Source organism: Girardinichthys multiradiatus, chromosome X, assembly GCF_021462225.1.
Source record: "Girardinichthys multiradiatus isolate DD_20200921_A chromosome X, DD_fGirMul_XY1, whole genome shotgun sequence".
Classification (NCBI taxonomy): Eukaryota; Metazoa; Chordata; class Actinopteri; order Cyprinodontiformes; family Goodeidae; genus Girardinichthys; species Girardinichthys multiradiatus.
Window position 1 is genome coordinate 16530036 of NC_061817.1, and position 18261 is coordinate 16548296.

The 18261-nt window shown below is 42.8% G+C and overlaps 1 protein-coding gene across 1 annotated transcript in view; it reads right to left on the reverse strand.

Annotated features, from left to right (window-relative positions):
- LOC124863472 (mucin-5AC-like) overlaps nt 1–18261 on the reverse strand; it is an 88824-nt gene that overhangs the window by 34827 nt on the left and 35736 nt on the right. The window contains exon 2 of the mRNA XM_047357855.1: nt 17746–17803. Within this exon, the coding sequence (XP_047213811.1) occupies nt 17746–17775 (30 nt within the window). The 5' untranslated portion in view covers nt 17776–17803. The remainder of the gene's footprint in view (nt 1–17745; nt 17804–18261) is intronic.

Here is an 18261-nt window from a genome sequence, read left to right on the forward strand (position 1 = left end):
ATCGATGTCATTCTTGGACCGTTTTTATCAGAACGGACAGGGGAACATAATATTCATCCTTTATTAGTGAAAATATAATAATAAAGGCACAACACTGGGTGAAAAGAGAGGGAAAATGGAGAAAAAGGCAAAAATGCCTGAACATGCTCCCGAACAAAGTCTAATATCTGGGAATCCGTACATGGTATTTGAAATTATTTTTTAACTGTGGGCGACAGCTATCCCTCGTCCCCAATCATGGAGATTTTCATAGCTCTACGTCATTCACAGTATAAAATATGATTATGGAAATAAATGGTGTCACTCATGGATTACTGGTCAAACTCATAGAAAATACATGGGAGAAGGCCTACAGAAATCTACTGACTCTTGGCGATTGAGGGGTGTTCAACAGAAAACCGTGAGACCTAGAACAATTTTAAAGATATTGTGTGAAAGCAGAGGCCCGGCCCAACAAACTGATGGAAAATGGTGAATTTAGAGCGAAATTTGTGGCCGTGATGGCGAGTTAAAAATCATTTTTCCTGCAAAAAAACACTGCTTTCTACACTAGTTAATTGCCATCTCCACTGTAGGAGTGGGATTTTCTCTCAAACTTTGTGTCGCTTGGAGTCTAATTTTAGAGAAACCATAGCAGTTATTAACAAACCGTTTTCACTTCTGAAAAGCCGGCAGATTTCTCTACAAACTGAAAGTTAAACTGTGTTTCTAGGTGAAAGTATGGCGATACAGCAAAGCCTCAAAAACAGTGAATTTTGAGGATTTCTTCCTCCCCTGACTCCATTCATTCCTATGGGATTTTGGGGGGGTGGTTTTTCGTTAATTACGTCGCCATGGTAACTCCAAACGCCAAGAAAAGTAATAGCACACCTCCCGGGACCGAGCCGGACGTTTTGATATATATATTGTGGGGGTGCGTGCTGCGGTTCGGGCCGCATTAAAGTGGATAGGTTTTGATCAGGTGAATAACAATAGGTGCCTGCATGCTTTGCATTGCAGGCCCCAATTCACAACTAAAAGCTGAAAAAAGACAAGAAACAAACTTAAATTGCCTAAAGAACTAGAGAGAGAGGAGACAGATATGGTGTGAGATAGAGGTAGACTGACTTCGGCCACCATTCTCTATCCTCCAAATTTAATTCCGCAGCCCCACAGTGACAGTTTAGTGGAAAATAGTTGAAAACTACAGATCTTCTTCACCATTGATTAAACTGGGATGCATCATCTAAAACATGCATCTTTCATTTAAAAAACAGCATGTAATATCAAAAAAGAAAAATTATTTAACTGTGAGGAAGAGGACCATTTGAAGTACAAAAGTGACAAGGCTCATAACTTAAGTCAAATAAGAGGGGAAACCTGAGCTTATCTGTGAAGCCTGAGCAACACATCTAAATGTTCTTATGTATCTTTCTGATCAAAGGGGGGTTAAGTCAGAGGTTTATAAGATCGATTTAAGAATAGAATAACACATGAGGTGAGGTCACAAAAGGTTTTATAAGATGACTAATTTCTGAATGATAATAAAATGCACACCAGACATGCTATTTTCAGGCACCGGATAAAATTGAAGACTGTTCACCTTATTTTGACTTACTGTACAAAAACACAGTAGTTAGCAATGTCAATCTATCTCTTTTCAGGATAATGTCTGAGAAATACATAGTTTAGAACAATATCTGTGCTGATAGGGTGAGATAGAATGACACTAAGCATGCTTCCAGGGGAAATGGTGATTGCTTAAACTATCCTTGCTAACTTCTGTTTCTTTCTTTTGCATGAAAACCCTGAGTGAATATAATTGATTACCACTGCTAAAAGGAGCACTTCATTTCTCTCTATCAGTAGCCTTTTTACAGGTGATGAGAGGGAACCAAATTGACCTACAGAACGTTACCCTTCGTTGATGTGGAGGCTGGACCTGGGTTGTCGTTCAGAGACCTTTTAGAAGAAAGTTCTTTTTGAATGGAAAATGGTTTGACCATTTACTTTATTTCTTAAGAACCTTATGTATTGTATATTTGCTGCAGCACAATTCTAATCTAGAAGATTTTCATTGTTAAATTTGGTTTCAAAGGTTCATTTCTGCTCATAATTATTTTGTTTTCTGAGATTCCTATGTACTCGGGGCTGGAGTTTGAGCACTGCTGTGAAAGTCATCACACCCCTTTTCATGTCATCATCGCATTGGACTATGATAAAGGAGGACGTGGAGGAAATACAGGAAAAAGGACACTGAAGAAATACAGAAAAGGTGATGCTAACGATGTAACGACACCCAATTTACATGTAATACTTCTGTTACAACTATGATCTGAACAAGTTCCCTGACGTCTGATGCTTGGATAACATGTATGATGTAGTAACTAAGAGGAGATTAGTAAGGGTTTAACTGCCATTTTTGTTGAACAACATTTTCTCCTGTTTCTGTTAATTTAGGAAGATGAATGTATTTGGTTTCAATTTCTTTTATCAGCTAAGTTTTATCCATAAAAGGCAGATCTGTTTTGATTGTTATTTTGGCCTGAGTTGACCCTGAAGGTACAATGATCTCCTTTTTGCACAACTTAAGTTTTGATACTAGATACATTAGTTGGTTTCATATTCTTTAATTGTTTAGAGTTTTGTATGGTTTAGAGAGGAATATGTAGAGCAGTTAAATGGACATGAAAGTAGACAAACAGTAGTCGGACTGTGGAGACATCAAGAAAGGATGTTTAATTAGACATGTGGTACTTTAATGTCATGGGTTAACACGATACTGGTCAGTATTCTCTGTCTTCTCAGAAGGACACCAATCTGGTTGTACAAGTAACCTTTTTGAGCATTGGACTCAGAGACCTATGGACACATGAAGACTTCGTGGGACCCTGAACCGGGATAAATGGGATGCCAGAACAGTAAAGTTGAAAAGAACCAATCTAAGAGACTAAAGAATGTTCCAGGAAGACCAAGGACTGAGACTGAACAACAATGTTTTGCTGCTGAGAATTTAACTGATGTTTTTCTATTTTCTGTTATAACTTCAAGCTTGTCTTTATGTCATTTTAATGTTCTGAATTGATTCAAGCTGTTTATGCACTCTGATAGAATGGGAGCATCCATTCTTGTGATTTTCAGCTCCAGAGTTTCAACATGGTTAGTGTCTTCTGTTACATATTGTGGTGAATAGGAATAATGAACCAGGACCTGATTGGCATGGAAGGGCCTTAAAATAGGTGATAATGATAGTTATTAGATTCAAAAGAGATCTCTTGTTCAGATTGGCCAAGAATGAGTTTTCTCTATTGCCTCCAGAGGTTTTTTCCTGCCTTTTAGGATGGGTAGGTTTTTTGACTGGAGGTCCTAAGCTGACCTGAATGTTCCCTTCATCGACACATAGTTTGTGAGTTTGACAGACATGGATGTTTCCATGGGTGAGTTGATGAGATGTGTTCCTGAAGGAGATTTTTGGGAAGAGCTACAGAGTAGACAGATTTGATCTAATTAGTGAATAGGTTTAGTTTATCATAGTCTAACACAGATAAAATAATGTGCACATAGGAACCCTAAATAGGATCTTAACTAATTAGTTGAACCCAAAATGTCACACCTAAATAACAGCAATCATTTAGGGTTGCTTAATTTTGTATATACAGGTCCTTCTCAAAATATTAGCATATTGTGATAAAGTTCATTATTTTCCATAATGTAATGATGAAAATTTAACATTCATATATTTTAGATTCATTGCACACTAACTGAAATATTTCAGGTCTTTTATTGTCTTAATATGGATGATTTTGGCATACAGCTCATGAAAACCCAAAATTCCTATCTCACAAAATTAGCATATCATTAAAAGGGTCTCTAAACAAGCTATGAACCTAATCATCTGAATCAACGAGTTAACTCTAAACACCTGCAAAAGATTCCTGAGGCCTTTAAAACTCCCAGCCTGGTTCATCACTCAAAACCCCAATCATGGGTAAGACTGCCGACCTGACTGCTGTCCAGAAGGCCACTATTGACACCCTCAAGCAAGAGGGTAAGACACAGAAATAAATTTCTGAACGAATAGGCTGTTCCCAGAGTGCTGTATCAAGGCACCTCAGTGGGAAGTCTGTGGGAAGGAAAAAGTGTGGCAGAAAACGCTGCACAACGAGAAGAGGTGACCGGACCCTGAGGAAGATTGTGGAGAAGGGCCAATTCCAGACCTTGGGGGACCTGCGGAAGCAGTGGACTGAGTCTGGAGTAGAAACATCCAGAGCCACCGTGCACAGGCGTGTGCAGGAAATGGGCTACAGGTGCCGCATTCCCCAGGTCAAGCCACTTTTGAACCAGAAACAGCGGCAGAAGCGCCTGACCTGAGCTACAGAGAAGCAGCACTGGACTGTTTTTTGGATGAAAGCAAATTTTGCATGTCATTCGAATATCAAGGTGCCAGAGTCTGGAGGAAGACTGGGGGAGAAGGAAATGCCAAAATGCCAGAAGTCCAGTGTCCAGTGTCAAGTACCCACAATCAGTGCTGTGTCAGCTGCTGGTGTTGGTCCACTGTGTTTTATCAAGGGCAGGGTCAATGCAGCTAGCTATCAGGAGATTTTGGAGCACTTCATGCTTCCATCTGCTGAAAAGCTTTATGGAGATGAAGATTTCATTTTTCAGCATGACCTGGCACCTGCTCACAGTGCCAAAACCACTGGTAAATGGTTTACTGACCATGGTATCACTGTGCTCAATTGGCCTGCCAACTCTCCTGACCTGAACCCCATAGAGAATCTGTGGGATATTGTGAAGAGAACGTTGAGAGACTCAAGACCCAACACTCTGGATGAGCTAAAGGCCGCTATCGAAGCATCCTGGGCCTCCATAAGACCTCAGCAGTGCCACAGGCTGATTGCCTCCATGCCACGCCGCATTGAAGCAGTCATTTCTGCAAAAAGGATTCCCGACCAAGTATTGAGTGCATAACTGTACATGATTATTTGAAGGTTGACGTTTTTTGTATTAAAATCACTTTTCTTTTATTGGTCGGATGAAATATGCTAATTTTGTGAGATAGTAATTTTGGGTTTTCATGAGCTGTATGCCAAAATCATCTGTATTAAGACAATAAAGACCTGAAATATTTCAGTTAGTGTGCAATGAATCTAAAATATATGAATGTTAAATTTTCATCATTACATTATGGAAAATAATGAACTTTATCACAATATGCTAATATTTTGAGAAGGACCTGTAATGTAATTTTACTACTTTCCATAATTGTTCACATTTTAATTCATTTTACTCACTCAAATACATCACATATACTCACATCATATTTACAATATGTATATAAAACCACTCTCAGCTGTTAATTAGATTGAAAACCTAATTAAAGGGAGGAATGTGGAGGCATAAACCTTTGTTTGATTAGATTAAATTTTTTTTTATTGTTTTTACCATTATAAGATGAATTCTGTAAAGAATTGTTCACTCTGAGTAAACATGCAAGCCTTCTGATAATAGATTACATTGGGGAAAAGTTATTGGCGTGAGAAATGATTAATGGGTCTGTTGTTGCAGTCCAGCCAGGAAATCTTGTGATACACTGACCCCTGCCAGGTCAGCATGACATCAATTCAGTCCAGGTTAGCTCAGGAATGAGGAGTTGATCAAAATCATGAGAATGTTAATCAAGACTGCCAGACAACTTGATGTTTTCCAGTTGTCTGGCAGGAGTGTATTCCCGGAAAAGTAGAGAAAAGCAATGTTATAGGTGTCAAGAAGTTTTACGTAAAAAGTATGAGGATTTCAATTGTTCAAGAGGACCCCAATACACATCAATGTTTTGTATCTGTATAAAAAAACGCCCTGTAGGAACTGAGGGCTGGGATTCTTTGGGATTTTGAATGAAGATACTCTCAACGCTTTCTTCACAATATCCCACAGATTCTCTATGGGGTTCAGGTCAGGAGAGTTGCCAGGCCAATTGAGCACAGTGATACCATGGTCAGTAAACTATTTACCAGTGGTTTTGGCAGTGTGAGCAGGTGCCAGGTCGTGCTGAAAAATGAAATCTTCATCTCCATAAAGCTTTTCAGCAGATGGAAGCATGAAGTGCTCCAAAATCTCCTGATAGCTAGCTGCATTGACCCTGCCCTTGATAAAACACAGTGGACCAACACCAGCAGCTGACACGGCACCCCAGACCATCACTGACTGTGGGTACTTGACACTGGACTTCTGGCATTTTGGCATTTCCTTCTCCCCAGTCTTCCTCCAGACTCTGGCACCTTGATTTCCGAATGACATGCAGAATTTGCTTTCATCCGAAAAAAGTACTTTGGACCACTGAGCAACAGTCCAGTGCTGCTTCTCTGTAGCCCAGGTCAGGCGCTTCTGCCGCTGTTTCTGGTTCAAAAGTGGCTTGACCTGGGGAATGTGGCACCTGTAGCCCATTTCCTGCACACGCCTGTGCACGGTGGCTCTGGATGTTTCTACTCCAGACTCAGTCCACTGCTTCCGCAGGTCCCCCAAGGTCTGGAATAGGCCCTTCTCCACAATCTTCCTCAGGGTCCGGTCACCTCTTCTCGTTGTGCAGCGTTTTCTGCCACACTTTTTCCTTCCCACAGACTTCCCACTGAGGTGCCTTGATACAGCACTCTGGGAACAGCCTATTCGTTCAGAAATTTATTTCTGTGTCTTACCCTCTTGCTTGAGGGTGTCAATAGTGGCCTTCTGGACAGCAGTCAGGTCGGCAGTCTTACCCATGATTGAGGTTTTGAGTGATGAACCAGGCTGGGAGTTTTAAAGGCCTCAGGAATCTTTTGCAGGTGTTTAGAGTTAACTCGTTGATTCAGATGATTAGGTTCATAGCTCGTTTAGAGACCCTTTTAATGATATGCTAATTTTGTGAGATATTCAGAGATGTTTTCTGAATAAAAGGTCCCCTGCTTCGGCTCTTGAGAGGAAACCAGTTGTCTCTTCATCATTTTTAAATTAGTAACTTTCTTCTCCCACACTATGCATGGAACTACAACGGGACAGGACATTTTTGATGCGGTGGAAAAATCCGTGAGTAAAAATGCATTGCCCTGGGAAAACTTGGTGGGATTAACTACAGACGGTGGTTGGACCAATGAAGGGGAAAATGCAAAAAATGAACTGTCACACGCCTCTAATAACGTATCATTGCATTATCCATCAAGAAGCTTTGTGTGGGAAGGTGCTGGAGATGGATGACATAGTGACCACGGTCATGAAAACAGTGAACTTCATTCGGGCGCGTGGCCTGAATCACCATCAGTTCCAGCTGTTTTTGCAGGAGATGGTCTCGGCACACAAGGATCTGCCATACCATACAGAAGTGCGGTGGCTGAGTAGGAGCAAAGTCCTCCAGTGATTTTTTGAGCTCAGAGAAGACATTGCTCTTTTATGCAGAGTAAAGGAAAACCCTTGTCTGAACTGTCAGATCCAGAGTGGCTGTGTGACTTTGTTGTGTTGTGTGACATAACCAAGCATCGCGCCCAACTGAATCAGAAGCTGCAGGAACACAAACAAGTCATTACGCAGGTGTCCGACATGATCACGGCTTTCCAGCGTAAACTAGACCTATGGATGTGTCAGCCTCATTTCCCAGGCCTTTTTCATGTGCTCAGTTAGCTGCTAAACTGAGCCGGTTAAAGACTGAGTTTGATCTTTAGTTACATTTATAAGTTACATCTGGCCCTTTTAGGTCAGCCATTATACTGATGTGGCCCTCGGTGAAAATGAGTTTGACACCCCTTGTCAGGATGTGACATTTTGGACTTTGTTTTGTGGCTTTGTGTTTTAACTTTTTCTTAGATGTTTCTATTTTTATTTTTGTATCATGTTTATTAGTTATTTTCCTCCCTCTACCGCCTCCTAGTGTGTGTTGTTTTCTTCTTAGTTCCTTTCGTGGTTGCTTTTTTATTACTTTGCGTGGTATTATTATTATTATAGTTCTTTGTCTTCCTTGGATTCTCATTAAGTATCTCTGTGTTTATTTATGGTTAGGTATTTGTTCTCTTTCCAGGTCTTCCTTAGATTTAGTTATTGTTTATGTTTGGGTTGTTTACTTTTGTAAATCAGGTTCTCCTAATGGACTCTTTGTTTGTTCTTAGGTTGTTGTTGTTGGTGTTCCTATGCTTCCCTCTAGTTTCTCTGTTTACTTTACTTCATGGTTATTCTAGTTTCCTTATGCTCGTTTGTCTGTCGTCTTCCGCTTATCCAGGACCGGGTCGCGGGGGCAGCAGACTCAGCAGAGACGCTCAGATGTCCCTCTCTCCAGACACCTCCTCCAGTTCCTCCAGGGGGAGCCCAAGGCGAGGAAGGCGTCCAGGAGGCATCCGGTATAGATGCCCGAGCCACCTCAACTGGCTCCTCTCGATGTGGAGGAGCAGCGGCTCTACTTCGAGCCCCTCCCGGATGGCCGAGCTCCTCACCCTATCTCTAAGGGAGTGCCCGGCCACCCTACGGAGGAAGCTCATTTCAGCCGCTTGTATCCGGGATCTCGTTCTTTCGGTCATGACCCAAAGTTCATGGCCATAGGTGAGGGTAGGAACGTAGACCGACCAGTAAATTGAGAGCTTTGCTTTTCGGCTCAGCTCTCTCTTCACCACAATAGACCGGCACAGCGCCCCCATTACTGTGGCAGCCGCACCGATCTGTCTGTCGATCTCCCGCTCCATTCTTCCCTCACTCGTGAACAAGACCCCAAGATACTTAAACTCCTCCACTTGAGGCAGGAACTCCCCTCCAACCTGAAGAGGACAAGCCACCCTTTTCCGGTCGAGTACTATGGCCTCGGACTTGGAGGAGCTGATCCTCATCCCAGCCGCTTCACACTCGGCTGCGAACCGCCATAGCGCATGCTGTAGGTCTTGGCTAGAGGGGGCCAGCAGGACCACGTCATCTGCAAAAAGAAGAGACAAAATCCACTGGTCCCCAAACAAGAACCCCTCCGGCCCTTGGCTGCGTCTAGAAATTCTGTCCATAAAAGTTATGAACAGGACCGGCGACAAAGGGCAGCCCTGCCGGAGTCCAACATGCACTGGGAACAGGTCCGACTTAGTGCCGGCAATGCGGACCAAACTCCTGCTCCGCTCGTACAGGGACCGGATGGCCCCTAATAAAGGGCCCACGATTCCATACTCCGGTAGCACCCCCCACAGGGCATCACGAGGGACACAGTTGAATGCCTTCTCCAGGTCCACAAAACACATGTGAACCGGTTGGGCAAACTCCCATGAACCCTCGAGCACCCTGTAGAGGGTATAGAGCTGTTCCAGTGTTCCACGGCTGGGACGAAAACCACACTGCTCCTCCTGAAGCCGAGGTTCGATTATCGGTCGGACTCTCCTCTCCAATACCCTGGCGAAGGCCTTACCAGGGAGGCTGAGGAGCGTGATCCCCCTGTAGTTGGAACACACCCTCCGGTCCCCCTTCTTATAAAGGGGGACCACCACCCCAGTCTGCCAGTCCAGAGGCACTGTCCCCGACCGCCACGCAATGTTGAAGAGGCGTGTCAACCATGACAGCCCTACAACATCCAGACTTGAGGTACTCAGGGCGGATCTCATCCACATTTCCACCGCGGAGCTTTTTAACCACCTTGGTGACTTCAGCCTGGGTGATGAAAGAGTCCAACCCTGAGTCCCCAGCCTCTGTTTCCACCATGGAATGCGTGATGGCAGGATTGAGGAGATCCTCGAAGTACTCCTTCCACCGCCCGATAATATGTCCTCAGTCGAGGTCAGCAGTCTCCTGCCCCCACTATAAACAGTGTTGGCAAAGCACTGCTTCCCCCTCCTGAGGCGCCGGACGGTTTGCCAGAATCGCTTCGAGGCCAACCGGTAGTCCTTCTCCATGACCTCACCGAACTCTTCCCAGGCCCGAGTTTTTGCCTCTGCCACAGCCCGGGCCGCAGCACGCTTGGCCTCACGATACCCGTCAGCCGCCTCAGGAGTCCCACAAGCCAACCACAGCCGATAGGACTCCTTCTTCAGCTTAACAGCATCCCTTACTGCCGGTGTCCACCACCGGGTTCTGGGATTGCCGCCACGACAGGCACCGCAGACCTTACGGCCGCAGCTATGGGCAGCAGCATCGACAATAGATGCGGAGAACATGGTCCACTCGGACTCTATGTCTCCAACATCCCCCGGGATCTGGTCGAAGCTCTCCCGGAGGTGGGAGTTGAATACATCCCTGGCCGAGGGCTCTGCCAGGCGTTCCCAGCAGACCCTCACTATGCGCTAGGGCCTGCCAAGTCTGTCTGGCTTTCTCCTCCTCCAGCGGATCCAACTCACCACCAGGTGATGATCAGTGGACAGCTCAGCCCCTCCCTTCACCCGAGTGTCCAAAACATGCGGCCGAAGGTCTGATGATACGACAACAAAGTCGATCATCGACCTCTTGCCTAGGGTGTCCTGGTGCCAAGTGCACTGATGGACACCCTTATGTTTGAACATGGTGTTCGTTATGGACAATCCGTGACTAGCACAGAAATCCAATAACAAAAAACCACTCGGATTCAGATCGGGGAGGCCATTCCTCCCGATCACGCCTCTCCAGGTGTCACTGTCGTTTCCCACTATCCAGCACCCCCGACAGGGATGCCAAGAAGGCCGGGTACTCTGCACTACCACTCGGCCCGTAGGCTGAAATGATAGTCAGAGACCTCTCCCCAACCCGAAGGCGCAGGGATACGACGCTCTCATCCACTGGAGTAAACCCCAACACGAGATGGCTGAGCTGGGGGGCAACAAACAAACCCACACCAGCCCATGGGCCACTCCAGAGTAGAAGAGAGTCCAGCCCCTCTCGAGGAGATGGGTTCCAGAGCCCACGCTGTGCGTGGAGGCGAGCCCGACTATTTCTAGTCGATATCTCTCGACCTCCCGCACAAGCTCAGGCTCCTTCCCCCCCAGCGAGGTGACATTCCACGTCCCTAGAGCCAGCCTAAGCCTACGGGGATCGGGCCGCTGAGGTCTCCACCTTCGTCCGCCACCCAATCCTCTTTGCACCGGTCTCTCACGGTTCCCCCTGCAGGTGGTGGGCCCACTGGGGGATGGCCTCGCGTCTCTCGTTCGGGCTTGGCCCGGCCGGGTCCGCGAGGAGCAACCCGGCCACCAGGTGCTCTCCGACGAGTCCTGACCCCAGGCCTGGCTCCAGGGTGGACCCCGGCTCCGCCGTACCGGGCGACGTCATGTGCCTCGATATTTTGTTCTTCATGAGGGGTTCTTGAACCATTCTTTGTCTTACCCATCACCTAGAGCCTGTTTGCCATGGGAGACCCTACCAGGGGCATTTAGGCCCCAGACAACATAGCCTCTAGGATCATTTGAGCACTCAAACGCCTCCACCACGTTAAGGTGACGGTTCAAGGAGGGGCTTCCTTATGCTTCATTTGATTAATTATCTTGCTTATAGTTTTGCTTGGTTAGTGTTTTCTGCTTATTGTTTATTAGTCTTTTCACCCATGCTCAGTCTTTGTATTTGTTTCACCTGTTCCTTCTGCTTCCCTGCCTCCTTGTCACACCTGTTCCCTGTTTCTTTGATTACCTGCCCTTTGTTATCCCTCAGTATATTAGTTGATTTTGTGTCATTGTGTGTTGCTTGTTCCTCTTCATCACAACCCCATTCCCTAACATGACTGCTTTGTTTATGCTTCCTTTTGGAAAACTATGCTACGTTTTTCCATGAGAACCTGCAGTGCTTATGTAACTTTTTGATCTTGTCTCTGGTTCGTTCCTGCAGTGTTTTTGTTACGTTTTTTGAAAATAAACCAAAGAATTACTAAGATGCTGCTGCAAAGCTCTTGTCTGCACTTTGGTCCGACCCAAAACCCCATCAACACCACATTTGTGGCCAGAGATTGTTTTTATAGTAAATTTCTGTGGAAAAGACATGTACTGGCATGTCTGTGTTTCTGTTTATTGTTTATTAGTTACTTTGCCCATCCTCAGCATCTGTATTTGTTTCACCTGTTCCTTCTGCTTCCCTGCCTCCTTGTCACACCTGTTCCCTGTTCCGTTGATTATCTGCCTTTGTTATCTCACAGTATATAAGTTGGTTTGGTCTCTTTGTTCAGTGCTGGTTCCTTGTGTTTGTCACTCCTCGTTCTCGTTCATGATTATGCTTTGTTTTTTGCCACGTCTTGCCTTGGGAAACCTGCAGTGATTTTGCAAAGTTTTTTGACCTTGTAAATAAATCCTTGAATTACAAAGATGATCCTGTCGAGCTCTTGTCTGCACTTTGGTCCGATCCAAAACCACATCGTGACAATTTGAATAATTTAAAAAACATCTTTTACACTTGTACAAAGGCAAGACCTTCACATACATATTACATAAAGGAAACATTCTCAATGTTTGCTTCAATTGATGGCATTTGGGTAAAAAAATTAAATTGATGTTTACATACCCATTTCTTTGGTTCGAAATATTCTTTACAGCCCTGCTTCGACAAGTCAATGAGACTTAACAAAACCTGGAAAAAAGGTAAACGCATTATCATTATTAATATCATTATCATTATGTTACCATTATTAGTTTCTTTTATTTCCCGGAAAATGTCAAACAATAATAATAAAAAAATTTGATAACTGTGATATAAGCCCAAAATATGACATGTTATTCCTTTCTGAGATCCTTTTCAAATTTGCCTAACTGGCCAATTAACAATCCAAGAATGCTGCCATTTTTCAAGATGGCCACCATCCTTTGTACCTCACTCATCAAAATAGTATTTCTTTTTATTTCTGTTTGCCTTAATATTGATTTTCCCACTGTCAGAATCCTTACCACATCATATCATTTAATGCTGCATTCCATTAACCTGGGAAGACGGAACTGGGAACTCTGAGTTTACGTCATCTCCGAGTGGTACTGCTCCAGTTTCCTCCTTGCATTTATACGTATTGCTAGCAACTATTACAGGAGTCTTACAACAATAAGAATGACAGTAAACAATGTTCCACGTGGTTTTCCGTGCATATAAACAGCGTTGAATCATCTGTCAAAGTGAGAATATTTTACTACTATTGATGTGAGTAGCAACCATCTTGAGTGTGGAAGTCGGGTATCGTCATGTTACCTCGACTTTCCAGCTCGTAATTCCGACTTTTGGGGGCATTCCAGTTGAAATTTCCTACTTTGAGGTCGGAAATTCCAACTTCCAAGTACAAAAGAAATGCACGATAATGCTAACATGTAAACAAGTTGGTACGTCTTTGTTTTGGCAACATGCTTATGCACCTAATGGCATACAATGAGCATTATAATTAGGGATGGGTACAGAATTCTGAACTTTTATAGGTACCAATTCAATTTCATCTGTACTACAGAGTACCAATTCACATAAAATCAAATGGTACCATGTTTCGGTACCTTAACAAATCATTGTGGCACTGAGGGAGTGAAAGAGTGGGCGATTTTCCATGCCGGACATGTACACAGCATTGCATGCACAACAGCATAATGATGTCAGTAGCTACTGGTACTGTCAACAAAGCGCTCGAAAGTACAGCTCCACTTCGCAAAATACGATGCAGATTACGCTCGCTACAATTTTTGTGACATGAAGTGCAAGGCCAGCATTGGAAATACTTCTAATCTGTGGTAGCACCTGTTTAAGCACCAGATTTTTCTCAAGGCTGAAGAGTGCACCATTTTCGTCATCCTCAAATCTATGGCTACAACTCCTGCATTAGGCACCGTTAGCACGCCTGCATCCGTTAGCGACTCATTGTCTGCAGCCAGCAACATGGGAGAAGAAATGTTTGAAACAGTTAACAGTTAAATGTTGCTTTGATATATTTGTTATTGAGAAATAAATGCTATTTTATTATTAAACAAATTAACATCTATTACCACATAATACACAACAGTTGTAATTCGACACTGTTGATCACTCTATTTCATTAGAGCCCCTGGAAAACTGGGTCAGTCTTTCTGGTACAGCACTCAATTGGTTTAAATCCTACTTGAAGGACAGGGACATTTTTGTTTCAGTAGGTAACTTTATATCAGAGACCACAAAAATCACATGTGGCGTTCCCCTAGGGTCCATCTTAGGGCCCTCCTATTCAACATCTACATGCTCCCCCTAACTCAGATTTTAAAAAAACAACAACATAAGTTATCATAACTATGCAGACGACACACAGCTATACGTTACGATGTCACCAGGTGACTATGAACCCATTCAAGCGCTGGGTAAATGCTTAGAAGAAATCAAAGCATGGATGTGCCAAAATGTTCTTCAGCTGAATCAAAACAAAACTGAAGTAATAATCTTTGGACCAAAGGAAGAGCGTTTAAAAGTTAGCACACAGCTTCAGTTAATAAAGCTAGAAACCAACAGTCAGGCTTGGACCCTGGGTGTAGTGATGGACTCAGACCTGATCCTTCAGAGGCACATAAAGATAGTAACAAGGTCGGCCTTCTATCACCTAAAGAACATCTCCAGGATTAAAGGACTTATGTTTCAGCAGGACCTTGAAAAACTAATTCATGCGTTCATCTTTAGTAGAATTGATTACTGCAACAGTGTCTTCACAGGTCTGCCTAAAAAGTGGATCAGACAGCTGCAGTTGATCCAGAACGCTGCTGCCCGCGTCCTCACTAGAACTAAGAAAGTGGAGCACATCACCCCGGTTCTAAAGTCCCTACACTGGTTCCCTGTAGCTCAGAGAATAGAGTTTAAAATACTTCTGTTAGTCTATAAATCACTGAATGGCTTTGCACCAAAATACATAACAGACCTGCTGTCAGTGTATCAACCACCCAGACCTCTCAGGTCTTCTGGCGCAAATCTACTCTGCATATCCAGAACCAGAACCAAACATGGAGAAGCAACTTTTAGTTCTTATGCTCCACTAATCTGGAATAAACTCCCAGAAAACTGTAAAAGAACTGAAACCCTAAGTTGCTTTAAATCGAGATTAAAAACCTATTGGTTTAGAATGGCCTTTGACTGTGCCATCTAAACATTATTAGTTACGTTTTCAGTCCAATTTTCCTTTCATTTTCTTATCCATCATTCTATTTCTTTATTTTATTTAATTTTCTTTTTTTAATTACCTTTGTTGTTTGATTTTCTGTATCATTGTTATGTTTTGAGTGCCTTGTTGCTGAAAAGCACTATATAAATAAACTTGACTTGACTTGACATAAACACACAAAGTACCGAAAATTGGTACCTTTGAGTACCGGTACCAATTCCCATGTACTGGGTATCAGTACCATATCAGTTCAAATGTGAATGGTACCCATCCCTAGTTGTAATGGATGTGGACATGAAATCTAGGCATTCTCTTTATCTTTGTTCAGATCCTCAACATGTCGATAAGTTTGTTCTTATTGAAAATATTTCTTCAGTTGCTATGCAAGTTCATTTCCTTTTAATCAGTTCGAAAAGCAACCTGAAATCATTAAGAGTTGCATAACCATCGACCCTCTTCTTCTTTTTAATGCTCAACACCTCTCTAAGATTATTCTGTCATGACGTTGACATCACTTCAGGTTTTATATTTCAGGTATTTTTGTGTTTGGATTTTCACTGATCTGTCTATTTTCATTAGATGTATTTTGTTTTGCCATTCAATCCCCATTACTTCCTTCTGTGCCTCAGTTCCTGCTCCCACATGACTGGCAGCTCATTTAACCATTACATGTTTTCCATCCAGTTGCCACCCTTCATTATATACATTCACCATCCACTTTATTAGGTACAGCTGTCCATTTCCTGGGTAACACATATTCTGAATCAGCCAATAGCATAGCAGCAACTTCATGCATTTAGGTTTCTAGACTTTGTGAAAACAACATGCTTAATCAACAGGGTGACTGCATCTGGATGTTCAAAGCTGGCAGCAGAATGAGTAGGTAAGGGGATGCAAGTGACTTCAAATGCGACATGGTTGCTGGTGCCAGGCATGCTGGCCTACTTGAATTATCAGACACAATAATTTCTTAGTGAATGGTCTGGAAATAAACTATCCAGATATTTGCCTACCTGTCCCCCATCAACAAAAACCTGACACTACAATTCAAACAGCCCCATGAAACTTGAATTGAAGATTGAAAAATGCTGCCTTGTCCAACAAGTCTGAATTTCAGCTGCCACATTCAGATTGCAACCGCAGTATTTGCCATAACCAAGATGAAAGCATCCATCCAACCTGCCTTCTATCAACAGCTTGTGACGGGGGTATAACAGTGTGGCAGATAGGTTCTTATTTCTTGATTCAACACTCCCCTTCTCTATTAACATATGGAGGAGAACCCCTGTGTCAGGTACGTGCCAGGTGCACTGTCTCGTTACGTACCTCAGAGTGTAACATGAGAGCCCTGTCAGGAGTAGCAAGCCCGAGAAATGCTAATTGAGTTTTGGAAAAGCAGAGGTAGAATTGCTTTTAAAGAGGAACGCAAAAGCTGCAGTGCGGGAGGATGTTAAATTCAAACCAAATGACCGTGGTGAACCACCTAACCAATGGGAAACGGTATTTCGCATTTGTTTGTAAAACAGTAACAACTAAACGTGTCAATCAGATATTGCTACTTTTTTTGCTGTCATTTTGAATGACAGGGTAAAAAAAATCCATTCATAATCTAGTTTTACCCATCATTGTTTTTATGTATTGTAGCGGTTGCTGGAGTGATCTTCCGGGGTATTTCCCATGGTGCTTAAAGGTGGGATCTGTAGCTTGGGTGCACTGTGAGTGAGATGGAAGGCTGTTGTATGGACCTCTGCTGTGTTCCATTAAAGTTTGTTCTATTGCACAATTTAGAGTGTCATTATTGAATTGACCCACTTGAGGTTACAGTATTTTAAAATGATAATAATTAAGCATTTAATAGCATTTTGTTTTTTCTTTTACATTTCTGCATGATCGTGCATCCTTGGACAAATCCATTGACATTTTTACACATCGTAGAACATTTTTTCATCCTCCCACCTCAGCCAGAAGAACCCCTGCTCCCACTGCACTCTGTAGTCCAGCCTAACCTCCTATCTGCTACTTTCATCACTCCGTAGGTGCCCATGGCTGATTACTTGTTCGTTCTTCATCTTCCAATGCCACAGTGCCTCTTTTATCAACACCATCGTCATTATTGAGCTTTTTGAAGAAACTTTGCACACTCAGCTGCCCTGACATTTTACAGAGTGAAGCATACAAGGTTATGCATTAAGTGAGAAAACAGCTAATTAATATGCTAACTCGCCACCAAGAGGTCAGTGGTGTGAATTGCAGTCTGTTAAAATTCAATTCAATTCAATTTATTTATATAGCGCCAATTCACAACACATGACAGATGGCCTTCAGGTTTTTCCGTCACTGTTGAAAAAAATTTGTCAAAAACGGAAAATATTCAGTTAACGGCACCACTGCCATCAAAGAAACAGACATGCATCTGCACCTAAAACAAAATCATCTGAGACTGTTTTCCCAGATGGGAAAAAAAAACTACAAAATACAAATATATAGCTAATAAAACTTAAGGAAAAGGAGGAATGCAAAACTGTTACATTAATGAAACAGCAGAACAGCAATGGTCAGATTGCGCTGTATGGACAATGCTACAATAGCTCTGAAAGATCAGCAATTTATAATCCTTACTGTGATATCGCCCATCAAAAACACTTAAAACCAATAATTGTGATAAGGTAAAATGACACACTTTCTTTAATTTACCTATACATCTCAGGTCATCTTTAAAAATAATACGGGTTGTGTGACTGAGTAATACTTACAAGGAGAAAGAGCTGACTTTGGGATGCCATTATGTTACAGTGATAATCCAGGTTTACTCTGTGATGAGAGAATATGAGACACATCAGAAGCAATTATAAAGTGGAACAATATGTAGCCATCATGACAAAAATATTACTTTGGGATTTGAACTGTGAAATATGGAGTAGGGTGGCACAGGATGAGATGAGAAGTTCTTGGGTGAGACAAAATGAAGCAGTAATTATGTAAAGTTTATTTGTTAAACACCTTTCACAGGCAACATTATCACAAAGCGCTGTACAGAAAACCAATAAAATGTGAGAATTTTCAAACAAATCCTAAAATCTATTGGTAGCCAATGTAAAGAGCATAAAATGGGGGTAAAGTGAGCTCACAACCTTGAGTGTGTAATTAGTCTGGCTGCAGCATTTTGTATGGCTTGGAGGCAAGAAAGGGATGATTTATCTGACATAGTAAACACGTATTATGCAAGGCAAGTTTATTATATAGCACGTTTCAGCAACAAGAACAATTAT